The sequence below is a fragment of the Cryptomeria japonica genome, chromosome 5 (genome assembly GCF_030272615.1).
Source record: "Cryptomeria japonica chromosome 5, Sugi_1.0, whole genome shotgun sequence".
NCBI classification, from domain to species: domain Eukaryota; kingdom Viridiplantae; phylum Streptophyta; class Pinopsida; order Cupressales; family Cupressaceae; genus Cryptomeria; species Cryptomeria japonica.
In genome coordinates, this window is record NC_081409.1 from 52924230 (window position 1) to 52943007 (window position 18778).

The 18778-nt window shown below is 35.2% G+C and overlaps 1 protein-coding gene across 1 annotated transcript in view; it reads left to right on the forward strand.

The window, feature by feature from the left end:
- Window positions 1-1750: 1750 nt before the first annotated feature.
- The window catches only part of LOC131040021 (agamous-like MADS-box protein MADS1), a 61785-nt gene continuing 44757 nt past the window's right edge, over window positions 1751-18778 (forward strand). Inside the window, exons 1-4 of the mRNA XM_057972897.2 lie at window positions 1751-1795; window positions 15102-15224; window positions 15330-15391; window positions 15527-15626. Coding sequence (XP_057828880.2) covers window positions 1751-1795; window positions 15102-15224; window positions 15330-15391; window positions 15527-15626 — 330 coding nt within the window. The remainder of the gene's footprint in view (window positions 1796-15101; window positions 15225-15329; window positions 15392-15526; window positions 15627-18778) is intronic.

Consider the following 18778-nt stretch of genomic DNA (forward strand, 5'->3'; position numbering starts at 1 on the left):
TGCCAAAAAATTTTTTTGAGGCACTACCCCAAACCCCATTTTACCTACGTCAGCCTTTGATCGACTTGTCTTTGCATCATGATAATTTCTTAGACCTTCTTATGACTCTCCACCCCTCTCTTAAAGATCCTACTAAGCACATTTTTAGGCAAGAGGATGATCTCAATAACATATGTATTAATGCTCTCCCTTCTAAAGGCGAAGCATTAATAAATAATCCTATTCCCTCTCCCAAAATTATCTCTACCCAATAGGACACCATAGTGCAAGGAGATTTTTCTAACACTTCTCTCAATTATTTTCCTATTTGGGATGAAACATTAGATGATGGTGTTGATTATTCTCTTTATTTTTCCCTCCCCCATGATAGTACCTTGGTCAAAGAAGATGATATTATGATAAAAGAGGATGATATGATTGACAATTCCCTTAATAACATCTCACCTTCTATTAATTTCAATAATGTTCACTTTAAAGGTGAATCATTTCCCTTTCTCCAACTTGGCTCTACTCATGAGGATACTTGATGCAAGAGCATCCCTAGTTCATGACAATCTTGCATCAATCAAAAATATTTTCTTTTAGTTTATTTCCTATTTTGCAGTTTCAACATTTATTTCTACATTTCTTGGAATTTTGCTCACCAGATCTTGTGGAGCTTTATTTTTTTCATGGAAATATTCATCTAACTTATCCCAAGTCTATGGGATGTTTGGACCTTTTTCATCATTGCTTTCCGAATATAAGACATTTTTTTGGCTTAGAACACTGGAACCACTTCGACCTATTTGCTATTGGAAAATCTTGAGGATCATTTCCATAGTTTGTGGAGCTTCAGTTCATTGTTTCCATCATTCTTTAGTGTGTGGTTGACCTTCCCCTAGGTCCATACTTCAATCTATGCATTTTCCGGAAGGATCTCGTTGGCAGAGGCTGACCTAGTTGTTTTATACATTTCACCTTGTTCATCGGTATTTGTTTCATCTTGGGCCAATGTGGATTATTATTGATCATATAAATCAATGTAATTAAGAAATTACAAATTAGTTATGAGGATATAAAAGAAGAATAATAAGGTTAGTGGGTCAGGAGTTGGATCACATTCTTTCTTGAACCCAGATATTGTATTCAGCATGAATGTAATTAGGCCTATGTGTTGAATCTAGTGAGTCCACATGTTGCCAATAGATTGTAATTGATTTTAATGACATAATTCATTCTTTTTTGTGTTTCCTCTATCACATTGTGTTTCTTCTATTTTGTTAAATCTTCCTGCACAATCCAGACTCCTCTCTTTGAGGACCCTCCATGTCATGACTGCAACAAGTGGTATCATAGTGATTTTTCATTCCGAAGATTGCAAAGTCATGCAAGATTTTATTATAGGGTGGTGGATTGGGGATCCATCTTGTAGCTAAAAAGAACTGGCATGTAGATGGCACAAAGAGGAAATTTTAGAGGTGGTGGCACATGTGGAAATGCAGACATTGTTGTGATGGAAATGTTGAGAGTAATTGCAAACCCGTTAGAAGCTATTGAAATAGCCCAGAGAAGAGGTAGACATGTTGAAGATGTGAATGATGATGAATAAGAAGTAGCTGGAGAAGGAGTAGGAAATCTACCGACGAATGATCTAAATGAAGAGAAGTTTACAAGAGCACTATCGAGAGGGAATACTAGACCACATTCTATCCCACTTGATTATGATGCCAATTTGTATTTGGATGAATTGCTAGTTTGGATCACGAAGATGGAAAAGTATTTTAATTTTGAAGGTGCGACAGAAGATAAGAAGGTAAGATATGCTTGCACTAATTTGAAATGACATTCATCTCTTTGGTGTGAATATTTGTAGGTTTATTGGCAAAGCAAAGGTAAAGAGAAGATTAAATCTTGGGAGGATATGGCTAGCAAGTTGAAATCAAAGTTTATGCCTGTCGATTATCAAGTGAACATATTCTAGAAGTTGCAGAATTTGAAGCAGAAAGAATCAAGTGTGAAGGAGTATACTAAAGCATTCCACAAGTTTAATATCATATCTTGAAATCTTGATGATAAGATTGAACAACTTCCTAGGTACCTAAATGGGTTGCAAATGTCAATATAAGATGAACTCATTCTAATCAAGTTGCAGATTGTTGGAGAAGCTTAACAATATGCCCTGAAGGCATAGGAGAAGTTGAAAAAAATACATGAGTAGAAGCAAAGAGGTAGAGGTGGAAGGTTTTCCAAAGGAATATTTCAAGGAGGAAGAAGCTATTTCAGAGGAAGAGGACCCTATACAGATCACATTAAAGGTAAAGAATCTAGCAGAGACAGTAGTTCATACCAGAAGGATGACAAACATTTTTACCAAAGAAGAGAAACTAATGGTTATCGGAATGAGAGTTATCAAAAAGATGATAGAAGACAAAATAAAAGGGTATTTAGAAAAACCTTCTTTCAGTGCGGAGGAGGACATCCTTCTTTTAAATATAGGAAGGAAGAGAGCAGTGGGAGAATAGCTTTGGTAGAATAAGACCACATCGGATTTGCTAATAAACTGGAAGATGGATAATTGTTGGTGATGAGGAGAGCTTTGTGTCATATTGGAGATGGTGAGGAACCCTTGCAGAGGAGGAATTTATTCAAGACCAGATGCAAGGTATCCCGTAAGTGTTGTAAAGTGACTATAGATAGTGGTACTTCACATAATCTTTTTTTGAAAGATATGTTGAATAAGTTGAAGTTGGAAAGATTGAAATAATCCAAACCTTATTAGATAGCATGGATTCAAGATGATCATAAGATATTAGTAAGTCAACAATGTTTGGTGAAATTCAAAATTCGATCTTATCATGGTGAAGTTTTGTGTGAAATTCTACCTATGAATATTTATCATATCTTGTTGGGTAGACCTTGGTAGTTTGATAGACAAACAATAAATAATGGAAGGAAGAACGTATACACTATTGTTGCAAATGACATGAAGAAGACCTTGTTGCCCTTTGAGGATCCTTTGAAGATTAAAATTTGTACTAGTTCTAGAATCTGTTTGGTGGGTTGAAGGAAATTTTTAGATGGCATGAGGTATGAGAATGTATGTTTTTCTATAGTTCCTAACAATATTGACGATCCAAAGCATGAAGAAGAAAAACTAAAGGAAATAAAGGTGTTGATGACAGAATATGGAGATATCATTTCAGATAATGTGCCTAATGGATTACCCCTATGAGAAGTATCAGTCAGTGCATGGACCTAATTCCTAGAGCTAGTTTACCTAATAAAGCAACAGAGTGGATGACATCAACAGGGAATGAGGAATTGAATAGATAAGTGCAGGAATTGTTCAGGAAAGGTTTGAATAGAGAAAGTTTGAGCCCATGTGCAATACCAGCAATGTTAGCACCTAAGAAGGGTGGAGAATGAAGGATGTGTATTGAATCTAGAGAAATACATAAGATTACAGTTAAGTATAGATTTTAGTTGCCGAGGATGGATGACATAATGGATTATTTGAGTGGAGCCAGATACTACACAAATATAGACTTGGAGAGAGGATACCATTAGATTAGAATCGGAGAAGGAGATGAGTGGAAGAAATCATTCAAGACCAATAAAGCACTGTATGAATGGTTTGTGATGCCTTTTGGATTGACTAATGTACCAATTACTTTCATGAGGCTTATGAATGAGGTATTGAAGAAATTGCTGGGTAAGTTTGTTATTGTATATTTGGATGATATCTTGATATTGAGTAAGACCAAAGAAGAATATATGTTATATTTGAGATACGTTTTGTAGACGCTGAGAGATGAAAAGTTGTTGATAAACATTAGGAAGTGTGGTTTCATGAAAGAAGAGTTAGTCTATTTGTGATTTGTGATATCTGCGGATGGATTGAAGATGGATCTTGAGAAGGTAAGAGCAATTGTTGAATGGCCTGCATTGGAAAGCACTGGAGAGGTAATACAATTTCATGGATTGGCTAGTTTCTATCGGAAGTTTATCAAAAAATTTAGTTCAATTTGTATCCCTATGATAGAAGCAATTAGAGGAGATAGGAAATATTTCAAGTTGACAATTGGAGAAAATAGGAGTTTTGAATTGTTGAAGCAGAAGGTGCCTATACAACCCACATTGGCTTTACTGTATTTTAGCAAATTATTTCAAGTGGATTGTGATGCAAGTGGAAATTTTGTTGGAGTAGTGTTACATCAGGAAGGAAGATGAGAAAATTATTTAAGTGAGAAGTTGAATGATGCAAGGAGAATATATTTAGTGTATGATCAAGAATTATATGCCATAGTTCAATCCTTGAATAAGTGGAGACATTATTTGTTACCTAAGGAGTTTGTGTTATAGTGATCACCAAGCTTTGCAGTATTTGAATAGTCAAAGTAAGTTGAATCAAAGACATATAAGATGGGTGGAGTTCTTGCAGATTTATACCTTTGTGTTGAAGCATAGATGTTGATAGTCAAATAGAGTTACTAATTCATTGAGCAGAAGGAGGAATTTGCTGACAAATCTAAGATTGAAGGTATTAGGTTTTGTAGAGTTGAAGAACCTATATGAGGATGACCCAAACTTTGTAGAACCTTGGAAAGCTTTTAAAGAACTGGTGATGGTGGATAGAAGTAAGTGGTTGGAATATTTTATTCAAGATGAGATTTTTTTTAGAGGAGTTCAACTATGTATAACTGAGAGTTCTATGAGAGAAAATTTGATAAAGAAGAAGCATAGTGGAGGATTATCCAAACACTTTGGTGTTGATAAGATAATAGCATTGATTAATGAGAATGACTTTTGGCCTCAGATTCATAAGGATGTTAGGAAATTTGTTAAGAGTTGTAGAGTTTATCAACATGCAAAAGGTAGTAGTCAGAATGTTGGATTGTATAAGCCTTTGACAGTTCCAGAGAGATCTTGGGAGGACATAAAAATGGATTTCATACTTGGATTGCCTAAGACGGGGAGGGGAAATGATTATATATTTGTGGTGGTGGATACATTCTCAAAGATGGCAAATTTGATACCTTGTAGGAAGACAATAGATGCAGTGTGTGTTGCTGACCTATTTTTCAAGGAAGTGGTGAGATTACATGGATTACCTAACAGCATAGTTTCTTACAGAGATACTAAATTTGTTGGATATTTTTTGAGAACACGTTGGAAGAAGATGAAGAAAGACTTGAAATTTTGTTCTACTTTTCACCCACAGACTGATGGACATACATAAGTGGTAAATAAAAGTTTGGTAAATTTGTTGAGATGCCTAGTAAAAGAGAAAAACATAAGTTCGGACTTGATCCTTGTACAAGAAGAGTTTGCCTACAATAATTCAATGAATAGGAGTACCCAAATAAAACCTTTTGAGATTATTACCGGAGGACACCCTAGAGGTATATTAGAGTTGAGGGATATCAGTAATAAAGATAAAAGGAGTGTAGAAGCAGAGGAGTTTGCACAACATATGAATATAGTACATACTCAGGTTAAACAACATTTGAAGGACATGAACAACAAGTATAAGGAGAAAGCAAATGAAAAAATGAGACAAAAGAAATTTGAAGTTGGTGATGAACTGATGGTATATCTGAAGAAAGAGAGATTCCCAGTTGGAACCTATAGTAAGTTGCAAATGAGGCAGTTTGAACCTTGTAAGATCTTAAGGAAATTCAATTTTGGAAAATGCATATGAATTGGAGTTACCAGATAGTTTTTCTATTTCACCTATATTCAACATTGTCAATTGACATTAGTATGATGAGGCAAAATTCAATGAAGACAATGTAGCAAAATTGGAGAAACAGATACCCTGGAGGGAACTAGATCAGATTGAAGATATTTTAGAGAGTAGGATTGGGCCTAGTACCTAGAGAAACCAATACAAAGAGTATCTTGTGAAGTGGAAAGACAAACCAGTTGAAGATTCATCATGGTTTTCTCAAGAAGAGGTATACCATCGTGGTTTTCATCTAACCCTAGAAAACTGAGAGACTCACTTTTTCAACAACCTTGGATGTCTGATGCAGGAGCATCCATGGTTCATGGAAATCTTGCATCAACCAAAAATATTTTCTTTTAGTTTACTTTTTGTTTTCCAGTTTCAGCCTTCTTTCTGCACTTCTTAGAATTTTCTTACTAGATCTTGTTGAGCTGGATTTTGTTTGCTTCCGGAATCTGAGATAGTGTTCTGGCTTAGAAGATTAGAACTTATTGGACCTATTTATATTGGTGAATCTTCCATCTTGTTTCCATAGCTTGTGGAGCTTTAGTTTGGGGTTTCTAATGTTCCTTTGCATGTGGACGACCTTCCCCTAGGTCCACACTTCATTGTATGGATTTTTTGGAAGGATCTCCCTAGCAGAGTCCAACCTCGTTGTTTTACACCTTTCAACTTGTTCATCGGTATTTGTTTCATCTTGGTCTAACAGGAATAATTCTTGATCATATAAGTCAATGTAATTAAGCAATTAGAAATTAGTTGTGAGGATATAGAAGAAGAATCATAAGGTTACGAGGTCGAGAGTTGGTTCACATTCTTTCTTAAGCCTAGATATTGTATTGAGCATGTATGTAATCATGCATGATGGTAATTAATTTTCAAGGCATGATTCAGTCTTTTCTATATATCCTCCATCACATTATGTTTCTTTTGTTGTGTTAACTCTTGCTACATGGTCCAAACTATTCTCTTTGAGGACCCTCCCTATTGTGACTACACAAATACCCTAGTTCAATAAGAGACTATTAATATTCCTTTCAAATATCTGACTTCGAAGGGTGAATATTTGAATAGTGATGTTGATCCTTCTCCTAGAGAGTGCCTCTCCCATGTGAATTCTAGGGATGAAACATTAATGACTAGTGGTCATCCCTCTCCTAACATTGATTCTATTCATGAAAACATTTTTGTGTAAGAAAAGAATATCAACAATTCTTTTAATAATCTTTATCATATGGATGATGTTGATCCTTCTCCTAAAAATCATACCCGCTATAAGGATTCTTTGGAAAAAGAGAATTCTCTTAGGTTAGAAGGGTTCATTATCAAAAACAATCCCCTCTATGAGGATATCCCTTTCATTCAATTTAAAGAAAATCATATTCATGAAGAAATTTTTAAGGTTAATAATCCTCTTTACAAACCACTTGATGATTTCAACTCTAATATGATACATGTCAATAGTTATGAAACACCTAATAAACCCCTCTTCACGGTTAGTGGTTTTAGCACTTTTTCAAATCCTCATCTTCTTAACAAGCCTCTCTTTGTAGTTCAAGGTGGTTATAGTAATGATGCCTTTTGCATTCCTAGCAAACCAATTATTACCATGCAAGGAGGATATCCCACTAAGAGTCCTTTTGAGTATGCTAAACAAAATGCTTGAGAGATTTACAATTCAGTTGCTGACATATATAATATGCAGAACAATAGGCAACCTAATCCTCCTCTGGTTATTCCTTCTTCACTTCCTACCTCCCAACCTATTCTACCACTAGCACTAAGTATATCACAAACTCTTGGTAAAGAGTATGATGTTATTGAACAACTTAAAGCTACTCCTGCCAAAATATCTGCTTTGGATTTGATACATTTTCATCCACATATCATGGAATGTTACAATATGTTTTAAAGAACTTAGATGTCCCATTTGCAGTGATACCTAATAATATGGCTTCTTTGATTGATCCTCTGAAAGAATCTAAAGCTCAAATTGTTTTCACACAAGATGTGTTGCCCTTACATAAGATCCAACATCAACATGATCCTCTTGTGATTTTTATCCTTATAAATGACAATGTTATAGGAAGAGCCCTTGTTGACAATGGTTTTAGCTTTAATGTTTGTAGCATTGAACTATTGCATAAGATCAATGTGGATACATCTCTTATTGAACCAAATTCTCTTACTATTTATGACTTTGATAATGTTGCTATATCATATTTAGGTACTATAACCTTGCCTATTAAGGTGAGACCTATTATTTTACCTACACCTATTCATGTCATGCGTAATGATCTTAATTATAATATTCTATTAGGATGACTTTGGCCTCATTGTATTTAATTTTTCCCTTCTAAAGTGCATTGGCAACTTAAGTTCATCTACAAAAATAAGATGTATACTTTGTTTTTTGAATCCAATTTACAAGCCATGTTGCGAACCTCATCTTCTTGTTCAACTACTTATAATTCTTCTAAAAATACTCCTACCTCTTCACTTATGACTATTTCCTTGATTACTCCTGATTCTTCTCCCACTCACACTGAGTCACCATCTCCTCCTAACGATACTTTTTCACCAATACAAGTTCTCTTGGAAAATTATTGGGTGTCCTTAGATTTTACACCTACCTTTGTAGGAGAGTACAAAGTCCCTCCAAGGGAACCTAAGATTAAAAAGGAAGATGATGTGGTGGAAAATAAAAAGAAACCCACTTTGTCTAAAGAACTTAGTAACAATTTTTTGGTTGCTTCTAAATCAAATGATTCTTCATAATCTTCTTCTTATTCATCTAATAATGGCATTGAGATATATGAGAACCCATGACCTCTTTTCAATATGGCATCCCTTTGTGGTCCAGGTTTTTACATTTTGGCTAAGAATGGATATATGGCAATTGTTCTAGTGTAAATGAACAAGGGATTAAGGTTTCTTATGTGAAGCTTCATTTGGACTTGGATATAATCTTTTAAAATGCATAAAAGATTCTAAAATACCATCTCACAATGTGAATGTTTTATTTAGTCACTGACTTCACCTCAATTAGATCATCCTTTACATATCTCAACACTCATCACACTCATAATGAAATTATGGTGGTTAACAAGTCTCTTTATGAATCCCCTAAGAGATTGAAAATCCCACTTATGAGACTCTACCTTCTATTCATACCCTCTCTTAAACAAATTAGGCTCTAATGAATTGTACTTGTCCCTCTCCTAACGTTTCTTGTGTGCAAGAGAAAAATGACTCAGAGGCCTATTTTTCTCCTACAAACTACTTTCTTCATCAAAACATTTCAATAGTTATCATCTTTTTGCTCTCATTGATGGTAGAGAATTTAACATGATGTATTCAAATTCCTCATCCAATATATCATATATTTAAATAGCGTTAGGGGCTATTATGTTTCTCATTACCATGTGGCATTGGTAGCTTACCTATTGGTGGCTCATTGTCATTCATAATTGTATAATTTCACGTTCAATTATACTTTGGAAGAAATATAATATGCTAAGTTTGTCACATATCTTATCTCTATGGGGGTAAGAATTATTTCAAACATCTCTGCTTCTTCAGATTAAAACTTTCACCTTTGTGAAGAATTGTCTTCTATAAGGATCTCTTATCAATTATAGAGGTGGAAATATCTATTGAGAATTCCCTCTCTCATATTGGAGCAAGTATCCCTAATAAGGATCTTAAGTACATATCCTTAATCGGGACCTCTTCTTTGGTGTGGAAGTCTATAATCATTCATCAAATCATTTTCTCTATTAAGTGGTATCTTTTATAATGAACCCTTGTATATGGTAAGAATTCTTATCCTTGATGAGGACCTCTTTCGTTCTTTTAGAAGAGTATTTCTATTATAAATGATCTTTGTTTGGTGTTCTTGTCTCTATATTTGGGGGCCAAGAATAGTATTTCAATCTTATACTCCTTTCTCCAATGATGCACCTCGCTTTGTTGAGTTGCATTTTCATTTGATGTCATTTCTAGCATAAAATATGTGTGTTCCTTGTTAGGAACTATTATTTGTTTGAAATAATACATATTTCATGAATAATCTCTCCTTAGCTAATATGCATATTCCTTCACTAAGAATCCACTTTTTTCCAAAATAATGGAGAAGGTATGTATTCTTATTTTTCTTCTCCTCTTTTTCAAGATATTATCTTTATCAAAGATCCCCTCTATCTTTGGATAATGATCTCTTCCTCCTATTCACAATTTAAAAGGTAATTCTTTTTCAAACTATAATTATGCATTTTCAATTAATACTTCATCTTGTGTTAGAGAGCTCCAATTCTCATACTCTTGGTTGTGTTGGAATCATGTATTAGTTCTCTTTCTTACCAAATTATTCTCCATTAGTTTTGATCTTGTATCAAACCGTTTTTTGAGAATTTGTCTTGAATTGTCCTTCACAATTCAATGTGGTAAACATGATACCATATTTCAACTCAGTAATTAGCAAGCCGAACTAGGGGGGCATATAGCTACCCGCAAATTTCATCATTCCCTTGCTCAGAATTTGGGCAATTTTTTGATTTTCATCTAAAAATGCGGTTTTCTAGGATGCAGTTCCTAACAAGTGTATGTAAATACCGTTGGAGGCTTCATATGACAACTTGTGGATATATATTAATTTATGAATGTTTACTTTTATGTACTTTAGCTTTTATATGCCCATAGTGTCATATGACCACTAAAGTGGGGGATAAATTTAGTGTTGTAAATTGTCCACCCTTAATTGGGTGGTATAATTCCACGATTAGGTTAGCACCCACCTTAGTGTGTTGTGTCTTGCATTTTAGTTTCCCTTGAGTATTTAATTAATTAATTAAATTAAATCTAAATTCCTCTTTCATCCCTCTACACATCATAAAATTGGACCCTTAATCCTAAGTGTGCCCCTTTTTATTGTATTCTTTCAATTAATTAATTCATCAAAGTCCTAATTATGTCCTATTTTGACCTTCAAGGCTTGATTTCACATATCAAAATATCTTGAATTGTTGCATCCTCTTGGGGATCACCTTATAATCATGATACTTCACATTCCTAAAAATTTGAAAAACAATTGATTGGACAAAGGCAATTCATCACGGTCCCAACTTTTCTCCCCAAATTTTGGGATCATGTTTTGGTGGTATTATGATATTCAAATCCAAATTTGCGTAACAAAATATCATTTCTAGGTCGGCCTATGATAAAAACAAAGTTAGGGTTTCATACATATAGCCTTTCCTTTCCTCATTTTAAGCATCCAACAACTCTAGTAATTGAAGAAGAATTTTATGAAGTGAATGTGTAGGTTATGTGGAGTCTTCAATTAGGAAATCAAGCATCTATCAAGTCTTCATCAACCATTTTCATTATCATTTGAAGATTTCAAGATATTGAAGAATAATAGGAGATCACCAACTGTTGATTCAGTTGTACCTCTCGTTAGCATTTGATATGGTTTCATATTATTTTCATGTCTTTATGTGAGATTCACAACACTTATTTTTAGATTTACATTCATGGTTTAGATCTATCATTGAATTTGTGATAAGAAGAATTTACATACAATTTACATTCATTAAGGGTTGTATGCTCATATCATAGGATAGAACTCTAAATCTTGCATTTTAGCACATTTAGGATCTTACATGCACATAAGCTTCTTGCACATACATTTTCAATAAATTATCGGCTATTTGTGAAGTTGGAAATCAATAAAACAAGGGGTTTGACTAAACAACATTTTTCAAGTTGCAAGTGCAAGTACAAAGATTCAACAGATGCATGATCTTCAGATTAGACAAAACACATAGATGTAGATCCGGATCTAAAAGCAGTGCTCGGTCTTCCCAGACTGAGGCGGCCAGCTCCATGGTCTAGGACCAAGGCACCCAACACCTCGGTCCTCTAATTTTTTTGGATTTTAGTGGTAGTTCAACAATGTAGAGTATCTATTTCCAAATTTTAAGATTTTCATCTCAGTCATGCATCAAGGACCAAGGTACCCAGCACCCCGGTTTGGCTCATTTTGTCTTAGATTTTGGTGATGGGAGCACATCTAAATTTCATTTCTAGTTCATGTAATTTCTGTCTCGGTATTAGTTGTGAATTTCCCTATATTTCAATTTATCTTATAATTTTAGGTAATCTCTCTAGCTTAGTTAATCATATCACTACATATTGCAAATATCCTCTTCATAAGTAGAAAAGGCATAGAAACCCTAAAGATATTCCTTGACTCTCTCTCTCACTTGCGAGTAGTCAAAGTTAATCATCTCCTTAGCCTCTTTCATATTGTGAATGAGAGTGGGATTAGGTCTTAGTTTTTCCAATTCAATTTTTATGTTACACAATATTATTGAAATCCTAGGTGTTCTAAAAGTGTTGCAAAGTTATACAGATAGGAAGGCTCAACAACAAGTGGTGCCAACAAGAGATGCTTCAACTTCTTATCAGTTCCCTATCCTCTTGTATTTTTGGTTTTTTTCTATTATTTCTACAAAGGGACTTTGTTTAAGGTTTAATTAATTTTTGTAAATAAAACAAAATTGTTTATAGAGATTTTAATGATAGACAAGTTTTAAAAAAATTCAACATGCATGTAATATACATTTGAAGGGATAATAAAAAAATTGTCCCCCTTATTCTAGTACGTATGAGTGAGTATCAAGTAGACTTTGAAGGCCCTGTTAATTTTCATGTTAATCTCTAGATCTATTTTTTCTTTTCTAGATATAATGGGTTAAGTGTTGTTGCTTTATCAACTGCACATCTTTGAGTTTCTATTGCAAAGAACATGATATTTTGTGAAGTGTGACGTTCATATTGGAATCAGTAGTTCTTCATAATCCAATTAGCATTTCAATCTATCTCTTGATTAAAAAAAGTTAATATTTATATTGATATGCAGGCTTAATTTATGAGAATATTAAAAATATTTGTGTTATTTATGTGGTTTCAAAGAACTGTCATGTTGAAAGTTTTTATCCAAGTTTCAGTTATTCACATTTGTCTCATAGTGATGGGAAAACATCATGACCTTTCCTACTTTCACTAGTAAAAAATACACCCAATTTATATAATTAAAATTAAATAAAAAATGATCTTAACGAGGGAGTTGAACCTTTCAAAATTTAGAGGGAAACCCATTAACGGTATTCCGAATTGTTGATTGACTGAGTGAGTCTTATTGTGGGGTTATGGAGTTTTTATTTAGAAGTTGCTGAAAAATCCCAATCTATTAACCAACAGGATGGAAGAACAATTTATTGTGACAATTTTTCATCAATAGCTTTGTCAATAAATCATTTGATTCATGGAAAGAGAAAGCACATTAAAATCATATATCACTTTACCAAAGAATTAGTTGAAATTGATCTGAACTTAAAATGAAATTTTATAGATCTCTTTACGTTACCTTGAACTTCTTAGGCAGATGTTTGGAAATTTTGAGGTTCCTTAGTGGAAGTAAGTCTAGAGTAAATTTTTTTGGCCAAAATGCAACTTTTTTATGTAGTTGGTTACTCATAATCGGTGTCTTACATGGGACAATTTATGTAAGTGGGGCTTCCAGGGTCCCTCGATGTGTGTTTTGTGCCACTCTGAGGTGGAATTTGTCTCTCATCTTTTCTTTCAATTCTCCTTTGCTAGGGAGATTTGACACTTATGGTGGACAGCTTGGGGTCAATCTTATTGGCATGTTTCTTCTTTGGTTGAGTTTTGGGCTCGCAGAGGGAGAGCCCCTATGATAACCTCTTTCCTTTAGGTGGCTTGGGTTGTGGGTCGGTCCTTTATCATTTGGCATATTTGGTTGGAGAGAAATGATAGGATTTTTTAGGATAGTCGGATGGTCTTTCAGCATTTGTGGTGGAAAATTGTTCATTTTCTTTGGGAGACAGTCTTAGTGAGGTGTGACTTTTCTAGAGGTGTGGATCCTAGGGATGTTACTATTTGTACTCGCCTCACGTTTCCTCTTCATGGAGGTGCTCTACCAGTTGCTAGTTAGGTCATGAGGAATAGATGCAGACACTCTCAGCAGAGAATCAGTAGGGAGGGTCATTGGACCCCTCCTCCACAACGAGTTTTCAAAAATTAACACTAATGGCTCATCTCAGGGGAATCCAGGTCATGTTTGTATTGATGGGGTTGGTTGTGATAGTTCTAGAGACATTTTGTTTATTTTTTCTATTTATAAAGGCCTTCAAAAAATTAATCTTATGGAGGCTCTAGCCATCTCAAGTGTTGTTGAGCGTACATGTGTTCTTGGCTGAAGAAGGATCCTTTGTGAGTTTGATTCTTAGGTCATAGTGACTTTGCTTACTAGACAACAATTTGATGGTGTTGATTGGCACTTATAGCTGGTTATTAGATAGATTCTTCAATTGTGTGGATCTTTTGATTCTATTATTTTCAAGCATGTTTCTAGGGAGTGGAATGGGGTTGCTGATTGTTTGGCTAAATGGGCTTCTGATCATATGTATGCTTGGAATATTGTGGATAAGGGGTAATTTCCTTCTAAAATGGAACAGTTATCGCATTCTTTAAGCTATCTATGCTCCTTGGGGAGTGACCTGTCCTCCTTCTATGTATCTTTCTTGTTCTTGAAAAAATGTTTACCTCTTATTTAGTAAAAAACCTAAGAAAAAACTTGAGGATTGTTAAATTGAATGATGAATGAGTTTGTTTGTAACTGAAGAGAAAGGGAGAGTGTTAGAAACTTTAACTTTTGAAATTCAAATCTTGCCGTGAGCCTTTCGTAAATCTACTCACCTGTCAAGAGTTAATGTTGCTTAGAAGATTGCAGCTAACCAACCTTTAGCAGATGTTCATTGCGATCTCAATGCCCCAAGTTGCATTTGGTAGGTGATTTCGAATTTTTAATTTGTGTCAACAAAATTTGGCTGTTGGAAAGTAATAGACAAAAAGGCGGAATGTTCTATTAGTGTAATGCACAATGATTGCTTCAGGCACTAAAGGCAAGCAGCAGTTTGTAAGAGAGCTGTAAGAAGCTCCAGGTTGTTTAATGATTAGAAGCAGCTTGAGAATGCTGTAAACAAGTTTGTAATCAATAGTTTTAGTTTGTAAGTTTGTTTATTTTTATTTGTAAAAGTTTATTTCCAATTTTCAAAAGAAAACAAGAATCAAAGTTGCATGTCTCCATTTTGTTTGTTGTTTGAGTTTCATTCTGCATTTATATTCCCTGTCTAATTGGGAACTGAGTTGTAGTCTCGGATTTATTTAGGAGCATTGTCTGTCTATTTTAGGGATTTTAGTTTTTATGAGTAAATATTAAATTCAATGTTTTCCATTCGAAGTTAACCTTACCTTGGATATCTGTGGCTGTGTTTAAAGTGCTTCGTGGCATCAATTTTTTCAGATATCTGACTATAAAATTCTTTTTCTTTATGGTGTAAGTATTGAGAAAACTTTTCAGAAGTACAAAGAAACCACTGTTCATAGAATGGAGCGTGATGAGACTGTTAAAAATAGTGACATTCAGGTTAACTCTTGAAACATATGAATGAAGCACATACTTTTTCTTCATTTTCAATATTTGTCAGGAATTGCATGGTTATAACTATGTTCAGTCTATATCAACTTGAAGTATTGGCAACAAGAGGCAAGGAAGCTTAGGCAGCAATCCGAGAGACTTAGAAACAGGATCAGGTACTTGTTTTGACTTGAAATTCACTTTTAATGGATTTATCGATTATATGTTATGGTTAAAACTGTACAATTTAATATGTACACTTCTTGGAATTAAGATGGAAACTATTGCTTGAATATGGAATTTTCTCTCAGGGAACTAATGGGAGAAGCCCTTACACCATTAAGCATTTGGGATCTCCAGCAGCTTCAAAATTTACTGGAGAACAGCCTTGGTTGTGTAAGATCAATGAAGGTAAGAAGAATGAAACGGAATTTTTGGTTTCGAATTCTCTTCTTAGTTATTCGTATTTTAAGTCAACTGTTTATATAAATAATTGATTGAAGTTCAAGAAGCAATAAATTCAATAATAAGGACCACGTAGTGTTTTGCCACTGTGTTCATGCAAGCTGCACGGTACTGTTATGCACAGCTATGGTTACCAAATGGCTGCAGGTCAGCTTGCAAACAGCTCTCACTCTATGACAGCTTACACCCAAATACTATCGTTCAACTACATATTGAAATGGAGACCTATCTTACATGCAGCCAAACATACCCATATGACACCATTGAAGAACAAACACAGAGACTCAATTTATTATATAATCCATTTCTCTCTTTATATTTATTGGTGCTTCCTTTGCTCACAGTATTAGAAAGACACATACAACTTGAAGAATAACCTAAACTCTCCCTCTCTCCTTGCTTACTCGCATGAAATTGGTTTTGGAATAGAGCAGAACCAACCAAACAAGAATGGAGACAAAGGGAGGGAGAACAAGATTCATAAATATTCATATCAAAAAATGCCTTTACAATAAAAAGTTACATTTTAATCACAAAAAGAAAGTTGTGGAGCTACATTTCCTGAGCTGTTGTGTGCCTCTAACTGCTACTAGACTACTATTTCCACATCTCTATTTTGTCTTCCTCTTCTCCTGTTATTTAGTTCCTTCATACTTAAAAAATACATAAATTATTTAGATATATACTCTTTTGCCTCTACCTTATTTAAGGACATTAGTAAAAGGTCCACAATATTTCTTAGTCTAGACCTTAAAAACTTTAAACTTATTTAAGGAATCGAATTTATGCTTCAAGAAGTACACATGTATCTTTCCACTATAGTCAACCATTAAGTTGATACAATTGTTGGCATTGTGTTGTCATTGATGTCAATTGGCATAGGATGACAACCGGTATGGGAGATTGATGAGAAGTGCATTGATGAATACCTGATGTGATGTCTTTGATATCATCTAGCTTAATAGCCATTGGAGTCACCGGTACACAAGTTAGTGTTGACTTGTGTTGAAGATATGCACTAGAGACTGGTATGGTATGATGACCAGTAAGTAATGTGTTGCCATTGAGTGGGTGCCAACCAGTAAGCATGTGCCCATTAAGAGAGCAACATGTTGGGATGTTGATTGTGATGAAGAGGCGGAATGTTACCTAAATTGCATCAACATGGGGGGTGAAGTATGTGCAGGCTACCAGTATGCTATGTGGATGTGAAACAAAAGAACTCCCATCAGATAAAGATGCAGTCACCACTTGCAGAGATGACTGACAGAAAAATGTGCCCAAAAAATTCACATGTGCCTGATTGAAGATATGTTGCTCAAACAGGGAAGCCAAATTGGTGCAATGCAGGATGTAAATAATAAGGATCCACTCCCACCAGTAAGTGGAGCTTATCTCCTACTATGAATGGAATACATCATAGTTCGCGGAGATAAGTTAAAAGAGTTATAGGCAAGTGTTTGAAGGCTCACACTAGATCAACTGGTGAATTTCTAAGTTACCTTAGGTGCATGAGATCAGAGATATGCACCGGATCAGCTGGATAGACATGTTCAGTTGCCAGTACAGAGATTGAAGGATATGACAAACATGTTAATAGCAGAACCAATCCAGTGGTGAAGAAAGGTGCTACCACATATGTGCAGATAGATAGAGGCAGTTGAAGGTTGATGACATGGTGTCATCAAGATGTTTACCAGAAAGTATGTCAAATGGTAATGCTGACAAAGTGCAGATGTAGAAGGCCCCCATCTGATGAAGGTGATCATGAGGTAGGTTGACATAAGTGCTAACTAGTTTAGGTGTAGGTGCTCCACCGGAAGAGAAGCAAAGTGCAAGGTTGAAGACAGCAGGGTCTGTGAACCAGTAGATGAACCCGGTTGAGTGGTTGGTCAGTGATCTTGTCTGGACTGACACAATCGACCTAGCAAAGGTGGATGTGACAAAAAGGGCCACGTGGAGGTGAAGTGGCATGCATGCATAGGTCAGTATAATGTATCGTTGAGGTCATTAGCGACTGATCCAACATTTAATGACAAGTGCAAAGCTTAAGGAAGAAAAGAAGATGATTGCAGCTTGAGATGAAGGAAACAACAAAGATCCAGTAAAGGTTGATCTTGTAGATCGAAGAGGATAAATGAAACCACATCATTGACGTGATCGATTAGACAAAAGGTCAAAAAATATGCTACAGACGGCTAAAGAGAGAAGACGTGTTTCACAAGGTAAACAGATGGGCGAGACTCATTGATTGAGTGTTGAACATTGATCAAGGACATGATATCAGATTGGATTTGATATGTCACGATGATTAGAGATCAGATCGGATGCAGATTTAGTGCATGGCAGAAACCCTAGCTTGCCAATGTTCAATCTCACGTCTTGGTGGGAAAATCTGGCTATAAGTATGAGAACTAAAGATATTGTTGGATGCTACTGAATGATACAGTGTTTTTGTTGTAGGAAAGAGGAAATTAGTCGATTGCTCAACAACAATCAAAGGAGAGACTGAGTGTGAGAGAGAATAGGGTTGAAGAGTTCAACCAGCAATAGTGAGGCAACTGATAGTCTGCCAATGAGTCTGAGAAATGAGTATACCAGTGGTGACTGAACTGGTAGACAAGAGTCATAGAAGATTCCAAAGAAGGAAAGTTGAGAACTGGCAAGTACTAGATAATAGATATATGACTATGTGAAGAAGACCAGTGGTGACCAGCTGCAATGTGACAGAGAAGTTGGAGAACCATCAGAGAGTAGAATTGACAGAGAAGAAGGAGAGGTTGAACCAACAAAGGTGCAACAAAGAGTAAGGTACATCAGAGAATGGGTTGCAATAGGAGATAACACTACTACAAAGAAAAGGTGAATAGAGAACAAACAAAGATCTGTGTAGAGGTGAACCAGTGAAGATGCATACATGAGAGTTACAAAGTTATTTTGTAATAAGAAGATAACTTTTGTATTCAAGATATGATTTTGTAATTACTGAGTTGGAGCTCAATGCAAGTGGTTGGTGCTCCTTGGGTTGGTTCCCTAAACTCAGGGGTTGGTGCTCCTTAGGTTGGTGCCCTAAATCAGGGGTTGGTGCTCCTTGGGTT